The sequence below is a fragment of the Calypte anna genome, chromosome 2 (genome assembly GCF_003957555.1).
Source record: "Calypte anna isolate BGI_N300 chromosome 2, bCalAnn1_v1.p, whole genome shotgun sequence".
NCBI classification, from domain to species: domain Eukaryota; kingdom Metazoa; phylum Chordata; class Aves; order Apodiformes; family Trochilidae; genus Calypte; species Calypte anna.
The window spans coordinates 79,770,355-79,794,266 of NC_044245.1; the positions used below are offsets into that span (position 1 = coordinate 79,770,355).

Below are 23,912 nucleotides of genomic sequence, written 5' to 3' on the forward strand. Positions count from 1 at the left end.
TTTTTTTTCCTCCTCATGTGCTGCTTGGGAGGGAATGTCTTGGGCAGCATGTAGTATGTAAGAGGTGTGATGACAGCCACCAGCATCCCTTTGAATTTATTTCCATGAGTTCTATAGTAATGTAGAAAAAAAATCAAAGGGTTTTCTAATTAATTTTCAAAGAGTAGACATTTTCATCTGATTTCTCACAAAGATGATAACTTTAGTTCTAAAACTGATAGAAAAGACTAAGAACTGTAATCCTGAAATCTTTATTACTTGTAGTAGACAACATGCACATTTTATGAACTGCTCTAATTATCTAATAATAAAGTGCTGTAATTAGTCTTGATGACATATGAAAAATGCAGCAAGAGATTTAGCTATGCATTTAAAAGAAATCCTAGCTTTATGTAGGCATTCAAATTACTTTTTCTTCTGCTTTGTTGTTTTATCTGTGTATACCACAAAGGAGATCAATTTCACTATCTGTTTCAGGCCTGTGAAATATGAAAAGATGCCACATAGTTTAGAGATCTTTGGGCAGTACAGATGAAGATAAATGTTCATGTTTTCTGATTGATTTTTGTTCACAGTGCATGCATTGGATCCCAAGACCCTTATTGTGGCTGGGACATGGTTATGAAGAAATGCACAACCCTCGAAGAAAGTCTGAGCATGAGTCAGTGGGAGCAAAGCATTACTGTGTGTCCAGTAAGTCCAAATACATTCATTTTTCACTGAAAACCTTTGATTCCATTTGAAGTTCATTAAAATGAGCTGGTATTGATTTTTCCAACTCAGAAAACTACATTTAATGTCCTTTCCCTCAGGACTTCCTGACAGATTTTAACAGTATGTTTAGTTTCTTTTCTGTTTCATATCGAACTACTTAAGTGATCAAATAATTTATAGTACTTTTGAAATGTAGTTGGGTTTTACCTGTAATGTCTGTGTTTCCATCTTGATAGCAAATGTTGACTAAGTTTAGAGGTATTTACATATTTTCCTCTGTGGGATTTTTCTCCATTTTGGACTTTCAAAAAATTTAATTGCTAGTGCTATAATATTTTCTTTTAGGATCATTATTGCTAATACAAATGGCCATGTAGCATCTTTCAAAGTCCATGAACTGGAAAGGTGAATTGTGTGAATTGTGTACTGTAACTAATCGTTACAGTAAGCTTAGTATTAATATTTCCAGTGGCTTAGTACTCTCCTTAAAAATTATTTTAATACATTTCATATAATAAGAAAACAAATAACAAAGTTGACTTATATCCCCAATTTTTAAGTGTGATTCTATTTTTTTTTTTTAATATTGATTATTCTCCCTCACTCCAAAGAGCACAAAAAGTTTAAGAAGGATCTTCCTTATTCTACTAAGCTCTTTCCTTTGGAGTCTCATGCTGCTTTGTCTTAGCCTTCTACCCATGAAGAGGAGGCCTTTCCAACTCAATACTGTTTTTATTACTGATAAGGACTTTTTGAACTTGTCCCCTCTCTGCTACTGTAGCCCATGCATCTATGAATTTGTATTAATCTACATCCATTTTCTATTCTCCATGTGTTTAACAGGCTCCTTTTAACATTTTACTGACACGCCTCTCTTTAAAAATGGATTTTGTTTAATGAACTATAGCTGTGCGAAATTAACATTAAAATCTTCCAGCTTTCACTGGTGATCTCTATATATATTGTGTCAGCCTCATAGGTTCAAATCACTAAACTGATTCTGAGTTCCTTGAGAACCAGCTCCTGTGTTCTGACTTTCTGTGTTTGACATTAAGAAGTAATTTTTTTAACAGTATCTTGTCCTGGCCTTTTCATCCAGACTCTCACATAGTGGCCTAATAAAAAAGGCCTCATTTTATTCATTTGCATGAGCATTTTAGCTCGAATCTGGAGCAGCTTTGGGGCAAATGATCTGATTTTTCTCATCTACTGTTCTTTGGTTCACATCACAAAGCAGTCTCAAAGCTCATGAGCCACATTATTTTCAGATGAAATTAAACCAAAAATGTGCTCCAGCTATCACTAGGTATTTGATCTACAGTCGGAGTGAGTCCAAAGTAAAGTCTGCAAAATACATGTGGTGTACACGTCAGGTCTTCAACACTGTTTCATTTTCCAGATTTGCAGTTTATGTGCTTACCACTTGCTATTATAGCTACTGTTTCACAGAAACTCCTGGATTCAGTCACTTTTGCAGTCCTTGGTTCCCTGGTTGGCAAGTAACTCGAGGCACTGTACAGTATATTCATTTTCATGTACACAGGATTTATCATATCTCCCTGTAGTAATCCCACAGGGTAAATGTGGTTGTGTGGAAGGTGTGCTGGTGGCTTGGTTGGGTTGTTGTGTTAGGTAGGATTACTGGAGTGGGTTGGTTGGTTGATATTTGTTTGAGCAGTCTGCTTACTGCTCAGTCTTTTCATTTTGGCATTAGTCCTTTTTGTCTTTCATAGAAAAAAAGACATGAGGCCAAGAGCGGGTGGAGGGGAAGGGAGGAAGAGATTAGAAAGCAGAATCGAATTCTATTCTGTTCAACTGGAAAAACAATTATTTAGTATCTATAATATGACAGTTGTGTAGGATATGACAGCCTAGTCAAAGCAGGGGAGTACCAAAAGGATTGCTCAGAAATTCACCCACAGCTGTGATACTGACACTGCATATCAGGGATTAAAAGATTTAGTGAGCATCTAAAAGAATTTGGAATTAAGATTGAGATTGCCTAACATAAGGAAAAAATTAGAATTAACTTTCTGAATCGAAATGTGGTTTTACCACTTCACTGCCTTGAAACTCTGAACTCAAAAAAACACATTATTGAACAGATTTCAAACCGACATAGAAACTTTCCTTTAGAATAAACTACTATATTCTGTCAAACTGCAATCGATTACAATTTTGCTTAGCATGTCTTTCAAATATTTGTTTTTATAGCATTTTTATGTGCTGTATTCAGAAGTTGTATAAGCCAAGATGTAATGAATTTCACTTTGAAGGCAACTGAGTTATGTGCCTCTTTTGCTGTTGCTATATTCAATTAAGATAATGTTTCAGGCAGAACATAACAGAATATTAGAAACATTCCACCCTCCCTCTTTTGGTTTCAGTTGGTTCCACTCTCTTAATTGTTAGTAAAACTGTAAGTAAAACTACACTGGTCTTTTTAACACTGCAGAAAATTTGTCATATTAATTCATGAGCAGTTTCTTTTAAACTTGGATCAGAGGGAGAGGCCTGTTTATATACTGTAACTGATGTTTATATGTTTTATATGTTTATATATATATGTTTAGCCCAAAATTAAAAGTTCAGTTCTCAGTTCGACTTGAAAAATTATTTCCTAGATATATGAATTTCCTATTCATATATCTGAATATTTATTTGCATGCCATGGTACAACAGAAAGAGTACCGGGAAAGGTAGCATTCTTTTTAGTGTCTTTCTAAGCTTCAAAGATCATTTGTGACACATGCAGTTATTTTGATTATCTTGCTTTGATTCATTACTCAAGCTGTTTGTTTTAGATTATTGTTTCTATTGTCATGAGTAAACCAATTGCACATGAATATAGACATCAATGAATGCTATGGCACATACACCTAGTTAGAGCTTCTTCCAGTTGGTCAGATATACCTCTTATAACTCCAATATTCTTTTGTAATGAAGGTTCATTGTATTGCCAAAATATTTTCTGGTGCAACCACTTGTAATCCCTCACATAAAAATAGAGCATTTGACATTACCAAAGCATTTTTACAAGGAAAGTAAAACCATATTTTTTAAGTTTGTTTGGGTTCTGGTTTTTGGTTTTTTGGGGTTTTTTTAATAAGTTTTTGTTGTTTGTTTTTTTTTAAATACATAAGTAGACAACATGAAATTACTTTATTTTCACAGCTGCATGCAGGGAAAGAGTGTATAGTATGGAATCTTACTTGAATTAATTATCAGCTTCATGTAATATTATGAGCCACTGAATTCTACACAAAATTATCTCAAACCAAAGAGCTTATGGCAAGTTTAAGGAGTGGGTCACTGAAGATGTGACCTTGACTCAGAGTGCAGAGGCACAAACCAGGAAGATGGGGTGAGTGCAGAGAGACTCAAGACAAAGAAGATTGAGATTTGGAGGACATTAGGAGGTAAGAAGGGACTTGGAGGTATCTGCAGAAGGGAAAGGGTGACAAAAACAGGGTGGTAGAGAGGGAAAGCAGAGTTCAGCTGTGCCAGCTGAGTTCAGCCCTACTGTCTGATTGATTGTGACTTTCCTCTTGAGGCATGTCAGATGGTGAAAGTTTAATAGGCATAGGTTCTACTGAGGGCTAAAAAGGCTCCTTGTTAGTACATTTGGCTTTCTTATCATCCTGGGGTGAAATTGTTTGATATCATTTGGGAAAGGGAGATACTGCTAAAGTGACAGAGCAGGTGAGTCATAAGGAACAGCAGAGACTGCAGTGAAATGATCTGTGCAGGAGTAGGGGAATAAAATAAAGAGAAACCTGCCAGCAGCGTGTACTTCTGATCTTAAGCTTTCAGCTGCGTTTCATGAAGACTTTCCCTGCCACTTGATATAAATTATATGTGAATAAATTATATACTTATGACTTACATGTATATATAATATAGACAACTGTATCTTTAGTTTATAATTATAGGTGCAACAATAAAGATGTTTTGGTGCAAGATAGAAAGCAGTAAAGACACTTTCACATCTCTGCCATTAATTGTGTTGGGAACATATCACTGGTAGTTTATGGGCTATACATTTGTTAGACCAGCAGTGTAAGAAACAATGAGTTTACTTGTCACTTAAAAAGAAGTATTTCCTGTTGTCTTATGAAAACCAGTGGTATATACTCTGCATAAGCAAAGATCAGTGACTTATTTTCAATAAACAGCTGTCAGCAGAATTTTGAAATTATGAATTATGGTTATGTCAGTTGTAGCTGGCAGAATATACACATAGCTGTTCTGTGGAGAAGCTATATCTGTGAAAAATAAATCAAGAGAAATTTAATTAATAGTGAAATTATAGAACCCTTACTACAATGGAAAGAATCAGCCAGCATCCAGCATGTCAGTGGAAACATATCTTGTGCTATATGTGAATCTTTTGTGACTTTAAATTATTAGTGAAATGCATACTTCCCTCACAACTCTTCAAATTATTCAGTACTACAAACAGCAAAGGGAGACAGCATTTCAGATCATTCATCTAGAACTCTAGTTCCTATTTCAATATATAATTAAATCTAATGTTTAGAGAGAGTCATATTTAAAACCACATTTCACTTTTTATGACATGGTGCTATATGATATGTGCTTCAAAAAGCTGTTGTCAAAAAAAGACACTCGTCATGGGGATTTAAGTTTGGTTCATCCAGTTTTGTTACCTTGGATTATTGTGCTCTGCTGCCTCTTCCTTTCTGTCTAGATTTGTGTTTCCTCAAGTGTCCTTGCATGTGTTGTTTTACAGTCAGTATGAAGGCCCCTGGTCACAGGTAAATTTTAGGAAATAGGGAATATTTTCAGCAGAAGATAATGGAGAAAGCGAAACTATACTTACTGTTGAATCACTGCAGGCAAGCATGAAAGGTAACAGGTAATTGAGTATTGTTACTGCTGTTGGTGTTGATTGCTGTTACTGCTGTTGATGGCAGCCAGTGGCTCAGATTGATTGGAGATGGTGGGAATTAGCAGCCACAGAAATTTCAAGGAGAACTTCTTGTCTGGAAGGTATACGTCTCCAGGGGAGGCTTTCATTGTTGGTGGCTGAAAGCTGTACCTCCCTGTACTGCAGGATTAAGAGGTTAAAGGAAGGAACTCATGTGGGGCCTCAGGTGAGCCTTTCTGTTGTGTTTGTTTGCAGATGAGGAATCTGACAGTGGATGGGCATTTTGGAACGTGGTCGCAGTGGAAGCCTTGCACCCACAATGATGGTGCCAGTGTTGGCTCCTGCCTCTGCAGGACACGTGTGTGTGACAGTCCTGCTCCTCAGTGTGGAGGCTGGCTGTGTGAGGGACCAACCATGGAGATTGCAAACTGTTCCAGGTACACTAAACAGTTTCACATTCTATTGTTCATGGTTTAAAAGTTTTTAACTGAACCAAACTAAAGCTACTCTTTGAAATCTCATCTGCAATCCACTGATCTTGTTATGTGCATGAAGCAGCTCATAGGAATGGCCACAGCAACTGAGACATTAATAACAAAATAACAAAGTATCTCGCAGATTTTGTGGAAGACAGAATGAGCCAGATGGCAAATAGGTATTTCAAATGCTATGTACCCAATAACATTGTCCTCATTTAAATTTAACAAAATCTCAGAAAGATAAAAAATCATGTTAGGAAATATCCAAAGTATGATAGTTTTTCCCAGTTATAAAACTTTTTCTGGAAGTCAAAACTGTTTACTTTTTTGGAAGTCTCCTGTCACCATTACATTACCCCCTTCTGCCCTTGGAAAAAATGTTTTCGTTATAAATTTTGGTGGTATTCTGACATCTAGATGTAGTACTAGTCTGTATGCCACTCTTTAGCCACTCTTTTGTCTTCCCCAAGCATATAGCTGCTCCCAGAAAAAACACAGCCAGAGCAGATCATTTCAGAGAGACTCAGAACACTGCATATTCTGAACTGCAGTAAAAGTTCATGTTTAAAATATTTTATTTTTTTTAAAACATCAGAAGCAGATCCTGGTAGTGAATAAAACTGAATATCCTTCTGCAAAAGATGACTGCAAGTTCTGTAAGTGGAAATAGTCAATATCAGGAAAATTACGAAAAACGTAATGGTATAGTATAGAACATCAGATCAGGAGAATTGCAGAAAAGATAGGCATGCTGTGAGATGCTGAACAGTCAAACAGCAGCTACTGTCTGCTAGGTTTAGAAGAGTATTTGGAACATAGTCTGGGACTGGATTTACCTACTACCATTGCCAGTTTTACACTATTTTAACATTCTACTTAAGTTAACACTGCTATATTAGTAGCTGGTTCCTAGAATTCATGGATCTCCAGACATTTTGTCCAGTTTACCATGTGCATACGCATGGCACCAAGCGAGATTTTTTTTTCTCCTGTGTTACCAGTGATAGCTGATTATTTTTTCAAAAGCTTTTTTCCTGTGTTTTCAACTTTTATACCCTTCGTAGTAACAAGACAGCAAAATAGGTGAAATTTAAATTGGTAAAATTTGTGATCAATTACTTTGAATAATCTTTTATCGGTTTCATTACTGGATTTAATTAATTTTCAATTTTAAAAACAGTTTTTTCACGACCAAGTAAGGCACTATTTTAACTTTTACTTTTATGATGAAACCTCAAGTCATTATAGTTTAGTTTTACTTTTCTTGATTTCTGTTTGTCTTTACCAACACAGAAACTACAATTTAGCCACCATAAGGTTTTAGTAGCTGCCGAAAATCATTTTTTGCTTAGGACAGGGTATAAAATTCCTTTTGAGATAGTTGGCCTAGTTTATTTTTGTCCTAGGGTATATTCAGGAGGGATAGGTGAGTCCTTTTCACTGGTTTACAAATGCAGAGTTCATGTGAATTCTCTTTGCTTTTTTATTGCTTTACAAATAAGGTTTTGGCACCTTATCAGAGTATCATCTTGAAGCTGTGAATGAATGCATTTTGGCACTTACTTATTACTTTTTTTCCTTTAGAATCATATAGGTTGGAAAAGACCTTTAAGATCATCAAGTCCAACCATAAACCTAGCACTACCAAGTCCACCACTAAACCATATCCCCAGGCACCATCTCTACAAGTCTTTTTAATTCCTCCAGGGATGGTGACTCAGCTACTTCCCTGGGCAGCCTGTTCCAGTGCCTGACAACTCTTTTGGTGCAGAAATTTTCCCTAATAATCCATCCAAAATTCCCCTGGAAAAACCTGAGGCCATTTTCTCTTGTCCTATCTCTTGGGAGAAGACACCAACCCCCACCTTGCTACAACCTCTTTACAGGTAGTTGTAGAGAGTGATAAACTGCCCCCTCCTACTCCTTTTTATCTGGGCTTTAATCACTTTCCTTTCAGAAGAGGTAGCAAAAATTAACTTTTTAATTTCTCTGAAAAAAAAAAAAAAGATAAAAGAAAAAAGAAAAAAGTAATTGGAACAATATGTAACTAGAAGTGGTCTTAAGAAGTTTGCAGATGAAGTTCATCCAGAATAAGTGACTGAAAGCAAATAAATAGCTTCATATCTTTGTACTTTACTCTTTGTATAATGGGGTCATTTTAGCAGTTGCTGCTTGTAAAACATGGAATTTGGAAGGATCAGAGCACCTTTATTTTCATAATTAGTTCTTTAAGAAATGGAAATGGATGCAATGTTAATGACTTCTGCAGAAATATTAGCAGGCCAGATTCTGCTGACAGTCACACCTAATCAGCCATTCGCTATGTATAACAGATGACAGAGCCTGAGCTTTTTATTCTACCAGAAATGGAGGCTGGACACCATGGACTTCTTGGTCACCTTGTAGTACCACCTGTGGGATAGGCTTTCAAGTTCGTCAGCGTTCCTGCAGCAATCCAACCCCTCGGCATGGAGGTCGTGTCTGTGTGGGGCAGAATCGTGAGGAGAGGTGAGTTATCTTTGTTCTACTGTCTGTTTTAATTTCATTTCTGCTCGGCTGTATTCCATGGGACATTTTCTCCTTTACCTGCCTTGTTTTTCTCTCCCCTTTCCTTTCCCTCTTTAACTCCGCTGCTGCAAGGTAGCAGTGTTCCCATTAGCAAGGCTGTGGGGCTGCAGCTGTTCTTTCATCTTTCATTTGGCTGCATCTCTCCAGAGCCAACTGAAAGCTCCTGGTAGTGCCAGAGAATTGTGCTGAACCTATGTACTGCTGTCCCTTGAGACCCTGAAAATTGATTCTCCTTGAAAATTGATTACAGTGTGTTTGAATTGTAACTTGCCCAGCCTGAAGACCTGGGATTCAGAGCAAAATATAGTAAGGTCACAGCACTGTGTTCCTGATGCTGTGTGAGTTCATTTTTTTCTGTCTTAAATGAATTAAGTTTCAAGGGCTTTGTTTTGTATTCAATAAATGTAATAAACCTTGAACTCAAATATCTTTTGATAATGTTTCAGTGTTGTTGTTTTTTTGTTGTTTGTGTATACCTTAACTCCTGAGCATATCAAGTCAGTTCTGATTTTGATTTCACCAGTATCACAGAACACATGAACAGATCTTGCTGTTTCAGAGGCATGAACATTTAGCAGAGGAGAATGTTTTTTTTATTTTGTAAATTGCTTTCTAAAAATAGGCTGCCCAACCAAAAAGTCATCACCACCTATGCCTGCTGTTACATAACTTTGTCCCAGCATAAAGTGTATATCTGAGGGAAATTCACCCACAGATGTGAACCCATATTCAATTTGAGAGTATTTGTTCATGTGTTAAGAGCAAAATGTTTGTCTAGGGTATGTTTGTTTTACCTCATGAAATGAAGTACCTCGTGAAAATATCAGGCAGCTCTGTGCTTTCTGGTCATTCCCTTGACAGCAATGGCAATATTTACTTATTTAAAGTGTTGCAGATAGGTTAAGCTGTTGTATGGTCTGCTGCTACAGGGACACCTTTAGCAGGGTAGAAAGGAGTTCAGAGAGAGCAGCAAAGACTCGTATTACAAAGAAATTTGCCTTGTAGAAACAGGTCAAAAGTGCAGCTGATACATGTTGAGACAGAATATGGGGAGGGAGTAAAAATAGTATTTTAACAAAATTTGCTAGTCAGATAGAATCTTAATTTTGTAGTTAATATTACAGATGGAAGATATCCTGTTGAATTCCTTAGGGGCCTTAATTTTTTTTGTTTTTAATTTTTCTCTAGGAGGACCCTTCACAAAAGACCCTGGAAAACTCTGAGTTTATAGAGTCTGCAGGATACTGTCTTGACTTTTTCATTGAGTCAAAATGTTTGTCCTTTGCTTTCTGTGGAAAATACTGTGGATGTGGGCTCTTTAAGTCTACTGGTCTCCCTCCTGTCTTTGCAGAAATGAGGGACATTAGAATGAGAATCCATTGCTTTTAGTGAGTGTAGTTATCTTTTATTATATAGAAAAAAAAAAAAAAAAAAAAGGCTGGCAAATCAGGAGTTGAAAAAAATAAATTGGCTACAGATGAGGATTAAATCTTTAAAAGCCCTGAAAATTAATGGGTGTAAAAGGACATGAGAAGCAGTACAAATTGTCCCCTTTCTTTGGTACACAATCCTCAGCTGATATTTAGAACATTTGGGATTGCTTCTATGAGGAGAAAAAACTGCTGAAAGTCAAGTGCCTGCTCTTTGTAGCACTGCTTCTTTCTGAGCAGTGTGAACAGTCCTGGTCCCCTTCAGCAGAGCAGATGGATCACCAAGGATTTTGGGCTCACCTGTGCTCCCATGGCCGTCCTGTCTGCCAGGACGTGTATGCTCCCATCCTCCTCGCTTTCTTTGCTCCCTTCTCTTCTTCCACAGGAGCCCCTGGCCCTCAGCTCCTTCCATAGTCTCCTGGGTGGGAATTTCTGTTGATTCAGCAATCTCTGTCCAGTAAGGCATGTGTGTGCATTCTGTGTCTGCCTTCAATTAAGGGAATCTAAAATTCCCATCAACCTCAGTGTAGCCTGAGCTTCCCAGTAAGTCACCAGCTAGTAATCACCAGTACCCACCAAATAAAGCAGATGAAGGTTAGTTTGTTTTTCCTAAATACATGCTAGCATAATCAAGTTCAAAATTAAGAACTGTGTTTAAAATAAATAGCACCTCCTTGTGGAATAAAAAGAGACATTTGTAGCTCTCACGCAGTTGCATGTGGTACTAAGTGGTGCGTGGCAGCACTGAAATTGCGTTTTACTAAAAGCTGAAATTTTCATAGGAACAAGAATAGTAATTCCAGTTGCACCAGAACTGCTTTGAGTAAAAATTTAAAAATTACTGTAGGAGCTAGTGGTTGTGGATACAACTGGACCGAGGATGTTCCCCCTTCCCCAAATATGACAATTCCTGTATTAGGGCATTTGAACTTGGATTCCCTGCAAGGGCAAATTGGAAGGGTCACTGTACAAACCCCACATGTCTCTAGGCTGTTCTCCCTTCTGACCTGATGGCAGTCAGATTAAGGGAGAGGGCAGTGGTTTCACAGATTCAAGTTACTTGCATTATATGTTATGTTGAATTACTGTAAAATGCTAGCCCTGTGGGTCCTGAGAACAAAATTAAGAGGGGAAGAAAGAGCAAAAGGGAAGAAGGATTGCTGAGTGACTTGAAATGCATCCAAGAAGAAATGTAATGAAACTTGGCTCAAAGCCCCATGCTGTAGCACAGCTCTCAAAGATCAATTGCAGGGTTGTCTCTAGCTGTGAAAACATACCTGATATTTTCAGAGACTGGCTGGCTGAAATCAAAATAAGATTCTACTTGTATGCTGCATTGTTTTGGGTTTTTCCTTTTCCTAACAAAAAGAAAGTTTAAAAAAAAAAGGAAAAAATGACGTTAATTTCTGTTGTTGACTTAAAAAAATAATTTCCTAAAAGGAAATACCTTGCATAGATACTTTAGGCCTTTTTTTCAGTGTCATCTTGTGGGTTCAAGTGCATCCTTTCAAGTGCTTACTGTGTCAGTTGTTAGGCTGCTTTTGTCTTCCACTAAGTGAGAGAGCAGGTGATAGGGCACATTGACACTATAAAAGGCATTATTCAGTGGCATGAGTCTCATTAAGTGACATTTGTCACACCTAACTTCAGGTGTCTATGAATGTGAGTGCTTGTGTGTGAGTCAGGTTTCACTATTGTTTATAGAAATCTAGTCAATACAGCCTGTGGAGAACAGAGTGATTTGTCTCCTTCTATAGTATATTCCTAAAATTGGTCAAATTAATCATTCTGATCTCCGTAACTTTATTGGTAAAATTACCACGGGCTGTAAATGTAAGCTTAGATGTCTGTCTCCCACACATTCTTTATAGTTAATAGAGAGAAATCAGTATATTGAGATCTGTGTTTTTATGACCTACATTAGACATTTGTTTTAAGGTGACATAAATCATGTTCTTAAAAGGGCTGTTTCTTTCCATGAACTGTTGCCTGAGTGTCCAGGTTTAGATGTGGCTGAATTTTGGTAACTGTCAACTTCATGGCAGACTTTCTTTATCCTATGTGTGTATCCCAAATTAACTTATCATATCTCCAGTAAGAACTAATGCAGTTCTACAAAACATGTTCTCATTTGCCTAAATAAATGGTGATGCAACAAGGATATTTCATTTGGTGTATGTTCTCAACAAATGATCACAGAGACAAACTGTCATGAACATTCCCATGAATGACAGCATGTGACAGTATGTGCAGCTTGAGGGAGTGTTGGGTGGAGAACATCCAGCCACAGAACACTCCTGTGCACCTTTGGTGATAGCATAAGGGGAACCATGAATTGCAAATGTTCACCATGGAGGTAGGAAAAAAAGTATTTTATGTATAAGCTATTGTTGAAAAACATTTGCCCAAATCACACACTGAAGAATTTTGAGATGACAGGTTCATAAATATTGATTATTTGCTGGGTTTTTTCGTTGTTTTTCTTTTCCCACAATTTACTGGTAAATACAGACAGGGGTCATTACTGGCAGTGAATAGTTTGTTTCCTTAACTATAGAGAAACACAAAATTAAATGTCACTCCCCTATTTACCCCACTCCAAAACCTTTAAATTGTGGTTGAATTGCTGAGACCTAGGGACATATTCTGAATCATAGGCTCTAGCTTATGTGCCAAAGCTACTGTTTCATATAAAATAGAAAGCCCAACAATTTTTTCTCTTGGAATTCTGGATATGAAGAATCCTCAGTAATGAAGAACTAGAGCTTCTTGAAAAAAAAATAAAAAATGGCTATAGTTATTCTTCTTGACAATGCCAACAGTTTATACTGTCATCTATCTTTTTGTAGAAAATGGATTAGAGTGTTAAGACTCAGTTTTCATTGCAGAAGAGTGCAAAGTAATGGAAACTTAGTAGAACTTGGAAACTTGGCAAAAAGACAGTGGATTTTGGATGGCTGGTGTGAAAAATGAAGAAATGTAACAGATTTACTTATTTATTCAGGACAGTCAGTAGTGGCCCAAACAAGCCACTCAGCATCATCCATAAAATATTAGAGCACTCCTTCAGGGTCATCTGTTTTCTAAATATCTGTCATGGCTTTGCTTTATCTTTAATAACTGTTTGGCACTTTTAAGAGCCCCAGAGACAATTGCTTATGCCCCACATGCTTTGGACCTGTGTAGAGGGTTCTTACTAAGCATCGTATGCCAGAATTATTGGATGGCAGTCTCAAAAAATCAGGAACCTTAGTTTTTTACAAAAAATGAAAAAACTCACTGGCAGTTGAGACCTTTTCATATATCTGAATGTGCTGTTAGAATAGTGACAGCTCAGAAGTCAAATATTTCTGCTTCCCTCAATAACCTAGTAGTTTTCCTGAATGACTTTGCAGCCCCTAAGAAATCCTTCAAAGATTTTAATAGCTAAAAACACCCTTTAAAAGATAGAGTAATAACATTATGAAAACAGTACAGTTCTTTCCACCTAGAATCAATGTTTTACATTTTATAGTGCCCATGAAAGCAGAGACATTGTGGAAAACAAAAAAGCAAGTTGAGCTGTCTGAAGAGGAGGGAGATGGATCCTAATCAAAGCTTAACTGGAGATGGATAAAAGATTGCCTGCTTAAATGGTTGCCTTCCATTTGGTTGACTCTTTTCTGCCCCAGATATGTGGCCACAATTGTTTTCAATAAAGTAATTGTCAGTCTTCCTTAGGTGCCTGCAGTACAATAGCATGGTTGTATCATATGGATTACATAGTCTCTGAATAAAACAAACAAATGTTTCACCCACACAATTATGGCGTAAAAAAAAAATCTCAAATGTTTAAAGACTTTGTGCAGTGTGACAGCTGTTAGTTCAATGCTTTATGCACAGAGAGGTCCCTTGTATGAAATATTTCCCTGTACAAGCATCTATCTGAACAATTCAAATGAGGCTTTTTCAGGGAAGATCTTGTCATGGTACTAAACAGATTTTTTGCCTCCTTGTTTGCCTCTCCTCACAGGTACTGCAATGAGCACTTGTTGTGCCCCCCTCACGTGTTTTGGACAGGCTGGGGGCCATGGGAGCGCTGCACTGCTCAGTGTGGAGGAGGGATCCAGGCACGGCGTAGGACGTGTGAAAATGGTCCTGACTGTCCTGGCTGCAGTGTGGTAAGGAATTTTCAGTTTTCCCTTCAGCAAACACCTATAGACACCTATGGATGTCTCTGTCCATAGGCCATCTAGGTATGTCTGTGTGCTCTACCCCCACCACGAATCACCAGAGATTTTCGTCTCTGACTTGATTGTGTGTGCTGAAATTAATGCAGTTTGTCAGTCAGAAATATATATAATCCAGGTATTTCACAATATCGTCTTGAATGTGAGTTTTCTGAGGCAAGGTTGATGCAAATATGTATGTGTTTTTGGCAGGTTTGTGGTGTTCTTTATTTATGTTGCCAGAATACATAGGAACTCTAGCTATGAGCCCAGGACTCCAGTGTCATGGGTCCAGTGCAGAAGAAGAGATGTGTAAATTCTATATACTTAAGGAGCCAATAAATGAATATGTGGAACCACCAGAAAAGGCTGAAGTAAGCTTGAATAATGATAGTGATCTTAGCATGGCAGCAGCCTCACATCTGTCAGGCTCTGAAACTACGGTGAAATGATTTTAAATGAATATAAGTGCTTTATGGATACCTAATTTATGAGGAGATACACGTGGGAAATCGCAGAGGCATTTTTTCTTATATCTAAATAAATATAGGGGGTAGGTTTTGTGTGATGGGAACATCAAAATGAGACATTGCTTTCTTGAAAGTAAATGAGATGATGCATGGTGTTATATGGGTGAAAGAAAGAAATGTAGCAAAGACACAGAGAGACTATAGTGGTACATTCACTGCAGTACACTGGAAAGATAACCTCAGTGTGAGTATTTCTGAATGGATAACACTGTCAAGGTCAGAGGAAAAAATATTATTACCAGAGAATGAGAAGCTGAAACACAGTTTTAGCAACTGTAAGTGAATACCATAAGATGAATTTTGGGGTGCTGCTTCATGATGATTTAAATTCTAGTGGTGGATTGTCACTGAAGGGGCTTTTATATAGAAAATGTAAACTTTTCCTAGGGTGAAAAATCTGAAGTGGTCAAAACTGCAGAAGATAGATTCTGATGGTCATGTTAGCCTCTCCAGTGATCAAGAATGAGACTTTGGTTTTAGCCATGTTGTGCTTAATGGCCAGGCCTAATGTTCTACACTGAGAAATATGTACTCAATTTTATTCCAGAATATTAAAGAATATTAAAGAGGCAGAAGAAAAATGTTGTTGTTTTTTTCATGTATTAAACCAATTTTTTACATGCCTTCATTTCATAAAGTAAGCCTAATTCTGAGGTTCATCATCATGAGTAGTCTATTTGTTAGACTGGCAGTACTTAAATAGTAGACACAGGAGCATTTATTACCTTATTCTGATTTTAAAGTTTTGTGCATTTTCCCAGGATTTGGTCTCTTTTTAACATTTATCCTGGTAATGGAATTTAATTTTCGATAGATTGAAAACATCCAACAGGTTTGTTCTTTCAGTTGAACCTTCATCATTAACCTGATAACTTAGAATTATACTAAGTTTTCCAAAATATTTGTCTCCCCCTGATGGTACACAGAAAAAAGAAAAAAAAAAAAAAATTTAAAAAAAAAAAAAAAATCAAAAAAAAATCAAAAAACAAACCTCCCCCCCCAGACATATGATCTAGATCTATTGTTAAGCCTTCCTGACTGACATATAAAAGAGCCCAGCCTGAAAGTATTCTCGCAGTCACCCCTGTTTATCCCATACTAATGTTTGTGAAAGAAAGTGTGTTGTTTTGCACATGATCTTCCCATAATCTGAAATGAAAAATGCATAGCTCTAATTTTCTCAGTAAGGTCTCTGAGGAAAGTAGGAAAACCTTTAGTGTAAAAAATTTTCCTAATTATAGCTGATTTTGAGATTAATATTACTGGAGTTTGTGATTTATTACCAGTTTTCACATATTGACTGCTGTGTCACAAAACAGTTACCAGGCAGCTATGGAAATGTTTTGAGGTTTTTTTTAATTAATTTGAAATTTTTTGTGTGTTGATGGTTTAAAAAAAAAAAATAAAGTACTCACCTTTCAGTACTTTCAGCAAGACTTCAGTGTCTTGCTAATGCTTAGGCACCAATGGAAAGCAATTAAGGTAGAGGTTCTTTTATAAACCTTGGTGTTTTTGCAAGACAGGGACTTGGGCATGAAGTCTGTGCTCTGGGTGCGTTTCAGTGAAATTGAACCTGGAAGTTAATTGTCCTGAGTCAAAAGTTTTGCAATCACAGTTGGGCCTTATCAGTAAGTCTACCTGAAGAAGAAGGTTCTTTATTTCTTTGAAGAGTTTGTTTCACTAATGTAGGAAAGAGCAATCCAAAATATTTTTATTGCTGAATGGATGAAATATTTGAATTAATAAAACCCTAATGAATGAAGAGCAGTGAAATCAAAACTTGTTTATTTAGTGGAGGTTCTTCTGCTTCAATAAATTTTTATTCTTATTGCTGTAGGTATGTATCTTTCAGAAGATATAGAATTATGAATTTTTACCATAGTGAATAAAGGAGAAATCATTCTGCCTTATTACTACTAATTTCCCATCTTATCTCATTGTAGTGCTTAGGTAGTGAAAAATATTTACTGAATTTAATTTACTGTTAAAACCTTCTATTCTGAGTATATCAGAACACTTGGAAAGCTAAATGATCTCAGGAAAAGTCACAATGAAAGTGGTAGCAATTTTTCCTATGTACCAGATATCTGGTCTGGAGTAAAAGAGATTATGAGCCAGACCTTCCTCAAGTGAATTACAGACATAGAGAATAGATCCAGGCGTTTAAAATGCACAGTTCTCTCAGTCAGTCATTAGATGATAGCTTTAAACTAAAAGGATTCTATCCAGGTTTCTTATTTACCTCTAGTGAGGATGAAACCCAGGAAACTTTCACAATGTTTGAACATGGAGTTCATGAACCTGAGTTGCCATAGGTCTTCTACAGCTGTATAGTTTTGACTCTGTGGTCTGTGAAGTCAAGATGTGTAAATGATGGGAAATTAAAAATGTGTAGATAGAGGACTAGATGGCATATTATTTAAGAAGATAATCACTATGTTAGGCTTCTTTTCATCTTGAAATTAAAAGGAATTTTTGATTCATGAGATGTGTAGGGAGAACTAAATGCTATCTTGGGGACAATGATGGTGATTCTTTGTCTTTACAAACATTTTTCATTAAGGGGTTGAGGGATAAAAACAACGACTGATTTTATAAGCCTTAAGATTGAAAGTGTTATAGTTGGGGTTTTTTGCCAGCAGTATCAGAGGACCAAATTTTATGTTGTGGGACAGGCTAACTCTTCTGTTTTCCAATCAGCAGACAGACTGCAAGACTGCAGTACAGCAAATACAAAACTCCGTAGCTGTTCTTCCTTTGTATCTTTTGCCATATTAATGGTTGCTACCTGTGTCCACCTAACGATTTATACCACATAATTTTTATGGAGCATTTTTCCTTCCTTTTAGTTTAATTGTATTTGCCTTGGTCTCTATTATCAGCAGGTGGCTACTGCCTATGTTTTGGTATTTGCCTGTTTTTCATCAGCTATTTCCTTGGCTTTATCTGTCTTACAGCAGCAGTCAACCAAGACAGTTGAATATTTACTATCAGTACTCAATTGAGAATTCCCTGCAATTATTGCAAACTTAGCATCTTATCAAACAATGATGATGATAAAGCATTTGATGTTTACAAATATCCCAGTGGGAGAAAACCACAATGCTATTTTAAAGGTACAGAGCTCACTGAAGTGCACTCAATACATGAAAATAGATGGCCAGAGACTTGGTACTAAAAGCATTTACACTGAATATAGAAAACCATAAATCATTATGATGTAGGAGAATTAGGCCACAGACACTCTTAAAGATCAAAAATCGAAAGCTCAAAATCAAAATCTTTAGCCATAAGGACCTGCCAAGGTCTTTATGTTAATCAAAGTTAGTAAAGAATGCTTGAAATTGTGTAATAAGATTTAGGACCATCTCAGCCAAATTTAAGAGGAGCTAAAATCTGGTAATAGAAAGCTTAAGTGGATCATATTCTAGAAAAGGAGGTGTGGAATTCTGTGGACTGTGCTAGTATGGCCCAAAGGATGAATATCTTCAGATTTTACAGTATACTCAGATAAGTTATACATTTGCTTCAGAAAATGCTTCTTTTCCCCTGAGAAGCATAATCTCAGTTGAATTTGCCTCAGGCCAGTAATAAAAAATAAGGTTGTTTTAAGAATTACTGCTAGAATGAGAAATCTGTTTGGAGGCTCAGGCTGAGTGACACACTTCAGGTATTTTTGTCTGTGTTCTCATTTCAGTCATGCTAACATATGCATTAATTTTAGTTTTTGTAATGGGAGACTGGTAAAATATACCGTAGCAAAACATGTTGGGTTTTGCTGTGGAATAAAATAAAAGGAGGATTTTTGTTTGTTTCTTAGAAATAGTTGCTAGTGTTGCTTTCATCTTTTTTTATTATTATTTATTTCAGTGCTCTGGAAGTGTGCTGAGCACAAAAATTTGGGAAGACAAAGTATCTGTATTCTAAATTTCTTTTATGACACAAGATGAAGAAAATCTCAGAAAAAAATGTCAGAAATGTTTTCTTTCATTAATTTTTTAAGGCAATTGGAAGATACAAAATTTTCAGAAATACTTTGTCTATCAGGAAGAACAGAGTCTGCTGATAAAATACTAGCCCTCTCACAGAACAGCCTCCAAATTTCTAGTCTAGAGGAAAGGGATCACTAAAGAAGATTATTATTTTGCTTTCTTATGGTTCTTTTTTTAAGTTTCCATTTGACCTCTTTGAGTTAAAGAAAAATAAGAGTGCTGAAAACATCTTCTCACAAGCAGAAGGGACAAAAAAATTGCACTATTTACATGGTACTTGCTTATATGTGATGCAAGTGTCATTAGGTAGTGGTCAATGCATATACATGTGCTAGCACACATATAGCCTGTGGCTAGCCACTGAATGGCTTTTAGTCTTTAGCAGCATGACTGCTAAGCCCAGCTGGTAGGAGATAAGGGATCAGGAAATGAGAGAAGAAAAAACTTAAAAATCTTGGAATACAAACTTACAGGAAATCGGGTTGCATTAGTTCCACTGGTTATGAAACTATGTATTTAGTATGTGTAGTGTAGTTTTCTTTTACACATGTAGTATTTCCATGAAGTCAGGACTGATATAAACAGGGAGAGTTCTAAAAACAAAAACAACCAACCCACAAACAAACAAACAAAAGAAAACCCCAAGCCAAACCCAAATCATACAGAGATTTCCACAGACTCAGGGAATGGGTGATTTTGTGGCAATAAATGAAATATATTTGGGGGTACTTATGCCAAAAAACCCACAAAAAAGCCCCAAACCCCACAACAAAAAGAACAATGAGCCTAACAGATCTAACAGTGTTTCTAACATCTGTTCTGGGAGGAAGTTTCTTTCTGTCCTCCATCTAGCAATCACAGGAGTACAGTACACTGGGCAGTGGTCTAGTATTTTCTGTACTGTCTCAGAGTCCTGGCTCAGCATACCAAGCTGTCCTGTCCTGTCTTAAGCTGCAAGCAGTCCCAAGTGCAAAAAGAATGTAATGAATAAGATAAAAACTATGTAGGCAATTTTGCACATGCAAAATAATCCCTTTTGATTCCCGAAAGCATGTGTATAAATCTCAGAATGTGATATTTAGTTATAGTAATTCCTATACTATAGAAATGTACTAATTTATAAATGGTAAATGTAATAGATTTATACAGACCAGGATTTTGGAAGGAAGATGGAAGAGCAAAGCGATCTCTGTCTTGGAGTACTAGAAAAATTAGTACTACTAGAAAAATTAGAGTTCTATTTAATGCATCTATCATTTTTGGCTTGGTTTTAGAAAAAAAAGATAGGAAGTGTCATGTCTGAATTCAAGGAAATGAAAAAAGATATGCAGGTAGAGACAGGCTGTCTATGATTTTCAAACAGCTGAAAAATTTTTGGGTAAAAAAATATACGCATGTAAATGGAAAGTGGAGTGCAGTCCCTTAAGATATTTACAATATAGACCATTTCATACCTTTCTGGCTTTGTTTGTCAAAAAGGTAACCTGTTTTTGACAATCAAAATTTAAGTATATGGTATTAAATTTCTGATATATTGTTTAAAAGGGGTCATCATCAATGTAATACACTAGCTTATTCTACTTTGCAATTACTACATTTAAAAGATTGATAAAACTCACTGAACAAATAGTGGCTTAACCTGGAAGGGAAAACATCAGATTAATGGGAGGTTACTCTAGATTTCCTGAAGGAATGACTTTAGACAGATCTTACTTATTCGGTTTTTTTAGTAATTTTGGCTGACAAATTTATACTACTTTTGCTGGTGACCTAATTTGTGGGGCATCATCAATATAAAGGTTGATTTGCATGTCATATAAGAAGCATTAGATGTCTTTGAGGACTGGAAGTAATAGAAGTAAAATGAGTTGTATCATAAGTGCAAAGTCATGAACTTAATATAAAATTAACAGAAACTCCTGCTCTTTCTTTGAAGCACAGTGAGAAACAAAAGAGAAGAACGACCCTGGTGCACAAATTGTTTAAGATATTAGCCACAAGCCATTCGAGTTGTGCAGCAGTGAAAAATGTATACTCGGTTTTAGCATCAAGGTAAATATTTCATCAAGGTATTTCCAGTAGAGTCAAAAAAGGTAGTGTAGGAATTCCTATAACCTCATCTCAGAAGGGATGACTGTAACAGTCTGTACTGAAGCTCCTTGAAATCACACTTTTTTTTTTTAACACATATTGCAAGTGATGCTGTTTCTCCACTACTACTTGTGTCTTCAAAACCTACCTTAATTTGAAGCTGAATTCATCTGACCCCACTGGGTCAATGACTGGAATCATGAAAGCTCATTACGATTTTATCTACTTTTGTTAAAAAGCTATGTTTTTGTGAGCATGCAAAAACTTTAGTTTTACTGTAAGCAGTTCAGTAACAACCTTAAGTCATTGTGCAAATCCAATCAAGATGGGAAGAAAGCGTGCATTAGTTGTGGCATTGAAAATTACCGCAGAAACATGGTAGACCTCTTAAATAAAATGCTTAGTGTTCTTAAAGGATATGGCAAGTAGTAGAAGTGAGCTAAGCTCCAGAAAATGCTCCAAAGTAAGAAAAATGATTTGGCTTCTGGTAAATTAGAGTAGGCAGAGTTCTAGTGTCTGAAGGGCTAATATATAAATTAGTGATAGGTTTAGAGAGGGAGCATCAGGATGTCTGTGCACTCTGCATTCTAATATACTCAATTTTAAGGAAATATTAAGCCAATAGAAGGAATTAATTTCTATCCAGGGCATTGTTAAATGATGCAACTTGTTGCAAAAAATTGTTGAGTCTTAAATCTTAAGAATCAAAAAAGTTCCCCACAACTCTAACTATGCAGGATATCATGATGAACTAGAATTACAATGGACACAAAAAATTACATTTTAGGTAGCATTGTAAATAGCATTTTAAAGTTTTAAATGTTTTTATGAATATTAAGAAATTGAGAGCTGCGCTTTGAGCATTCAACTTATTTCTTCACTGTCCTTTAACAGTAATCAGGGACAACATATCTGATCTAGAATGACATTTCCAATGTTCCTTCTTGTAACTGAGTGTTGAAGCAGGTTGCAACAGCTTATTTTGCTCCTTTTAGGTTTAGCTACCTGTATTTAAAAGGCTATAGTGCAACCATAGTAATTGTATTTACAGATTTGATACCAAAAAGTGTACACACATGTAGACCTGATGGTTAACAGAAAGCAGTTTGGGGGTTTTTTCAGTGTTCTTCACTTTGACCTTTGTAAACTGAGGGTTTGATGAGGCCTGAATAAGTTATATGTATGCACCATTGTCATTACAGCTTCACTACTGCAGTAACCATTGAAGAGTGCAAGACTGATTTGTTAGCTGTGCTAGTTGGCAGCAGTCCTTACCCCTCTGAGTGCAATTAAATGGAAAAGTGAAAAAAGAATGGTATAGCTGACATGCTATTTCTGCTAGAAATTTACTTATATTTAAAATTAAGAGGAGGTGACCAGGTCCTCAGCTGCCACAAAATGATGAAACACTTATGATTCCCTCTGGAATCACATGAAATCACTGATTTGTTCAGATTGAAAAAGAGCTTTGAGACCATCAAGTCCAACCATTAACCTAACTCTACCGAGTTCAGTGCTGAGCACCACCCCTACACATCTTTTAAGAACTTTCCTGGACAGCCTCTTCCAGTGTTTGACAACCCGTTCAGTGAAGAAATTTCTTATAATATCCAATCTAAACTGCCCCGCCTCAACTTGAGTCCATGTCTTCTCATCCTAACACTTGTTGCTAGGGACAAGAGACCAACCTCAACCTCCCTACAACTTCCTTTCAGATAGCTGTAGAGAGCGATAAGGTCTCCCCACAGCCTCCTATTCTCCAAACTAAACAACTCCAGTTCCCTCAGCCTCTCCTCATAAGCTTTCCAGACCCTTCACTGGCTTCATTGCCCATCTCTGGACATGCTCCAGCAGCTCAATGTCCTTTTTCTATTGCGGGGCCCAGAACCGAGCACAGTACTCAAGCTGCAGCCTCACCAGGGCTGTGTAAAGAGGGACAATAATTTCCATAGTCCTGCTGGCCAAACTACTCCTGATAAAAGCCAGGGTGCTGTTGGCTGCCTTGGCCACCTGGGCATACTGGTGGCTTATATTTAACCAACTGTTGATCAACGTTTATTAATTCCAAGATTCTTTGTAAATGGCCATTCACGTGTTTGTTCTCATGAAGACATTGTATACATGTCAAACCTGTAGTTTGGGAGCTCAGAAACTGTGGCTCTGTCCATTTCCTGTTCTAGTAATGAGATACTGCTGTGGTTGTACCTCTTACTAGAAAAAATTTCATTTCCCACAGCTCATTTATTCTGTCCCCATCCCAATCAACACAAGCTTTATGAAAAACGTGAGGGTTAATTAACAGATCCACGTTTTTTCATCATAGCCTGACTTATCTAGGTTTTTCACAGCCTTGCATGACATCGGCCAACAGAAATCCAGAATGTGTCTGGCAATTACTCTATTAGAAAACCAGGACCTATAATCCTGCTTTAATCTGAAATTAAATATTCACTCTGTTTAAAGCATAAAAAGAGATTAATTCATAAGTTTAAAAAATTTTCAGGCAGTTGCTCATAAAATTGGAATTATGGTATATACTTTCACATAAGAGCACATATCCCTTTTTGCAAATTCAGTAAGCTCCCTATTAAAAATAGTTAATTTATATGTCCTACTCCCGATTGAAAAGCTGATCTGGAATCCCCATTCACATATTGAATATTCACATTGCATTTGTGTAAGATAGCTTGGCAGCATGAATATTTTGTTAAAGAGGTTTTAAAGTACTTAGAAAAGGAAGTAATATCAGTGCATATAATCTTCCTCTGAAATGGAAGGCTAAAAGGAAAATTAGACATAAAGTGAAATCTAGCATCAGCAATTTGGTATGAAATATAAAAAGGACCCATTACACAGAATGTGAGGAAAAAAAGCAAATCATGGATTATAGGAATTAATCCATCAAAAACCCTGTGGAGGGTCATATAAATGCAATTTTGAAAAAAATAAAAAATGCAGTCTCGTTTGGAGTCTTTTGTTATGGAAATATTTTCACTTACTTATTTTGTT

The 23,912-nt window shown here is 36.6% G+C and overlaps 1 protein-coding gene across 2 annotated transcripts in view; it reads left to right on the forward strand.

Annotated features, from left to right (window-relative positions):
• SEMA5A (semaphorin 5A) overlaps nucleotides 1-23,912 on the forward strand; it is a 309,345-nt gene that overhangs the window by 230,660 nt on the left and 54,773 nt on the right. For both annotated transcript variants that reach the window (XM_030445693.1, XM_030445694.1), the window contains exons 13-16: nucleotides 576-693; nucleotides 5,861-6,042; nucleotides 8,449-8,592; nucleotides 14,095-14,242. In XM_030445693.1, the coding sequence (XP_030301553.1) occupies nucleotides 576-693; nucleotides 5,861-6,042; nucleotides 8,449-8,592; nucleotides 14,095-14,242 (592 nt within the window). The remainder of the gene's footprint in view (nucleotides 1-575; nucleotides 694-5,860; nucleotides 6,043-8,448; nucleotides 8,593-14,094; nucleotides 14,243-23,912) is intronic.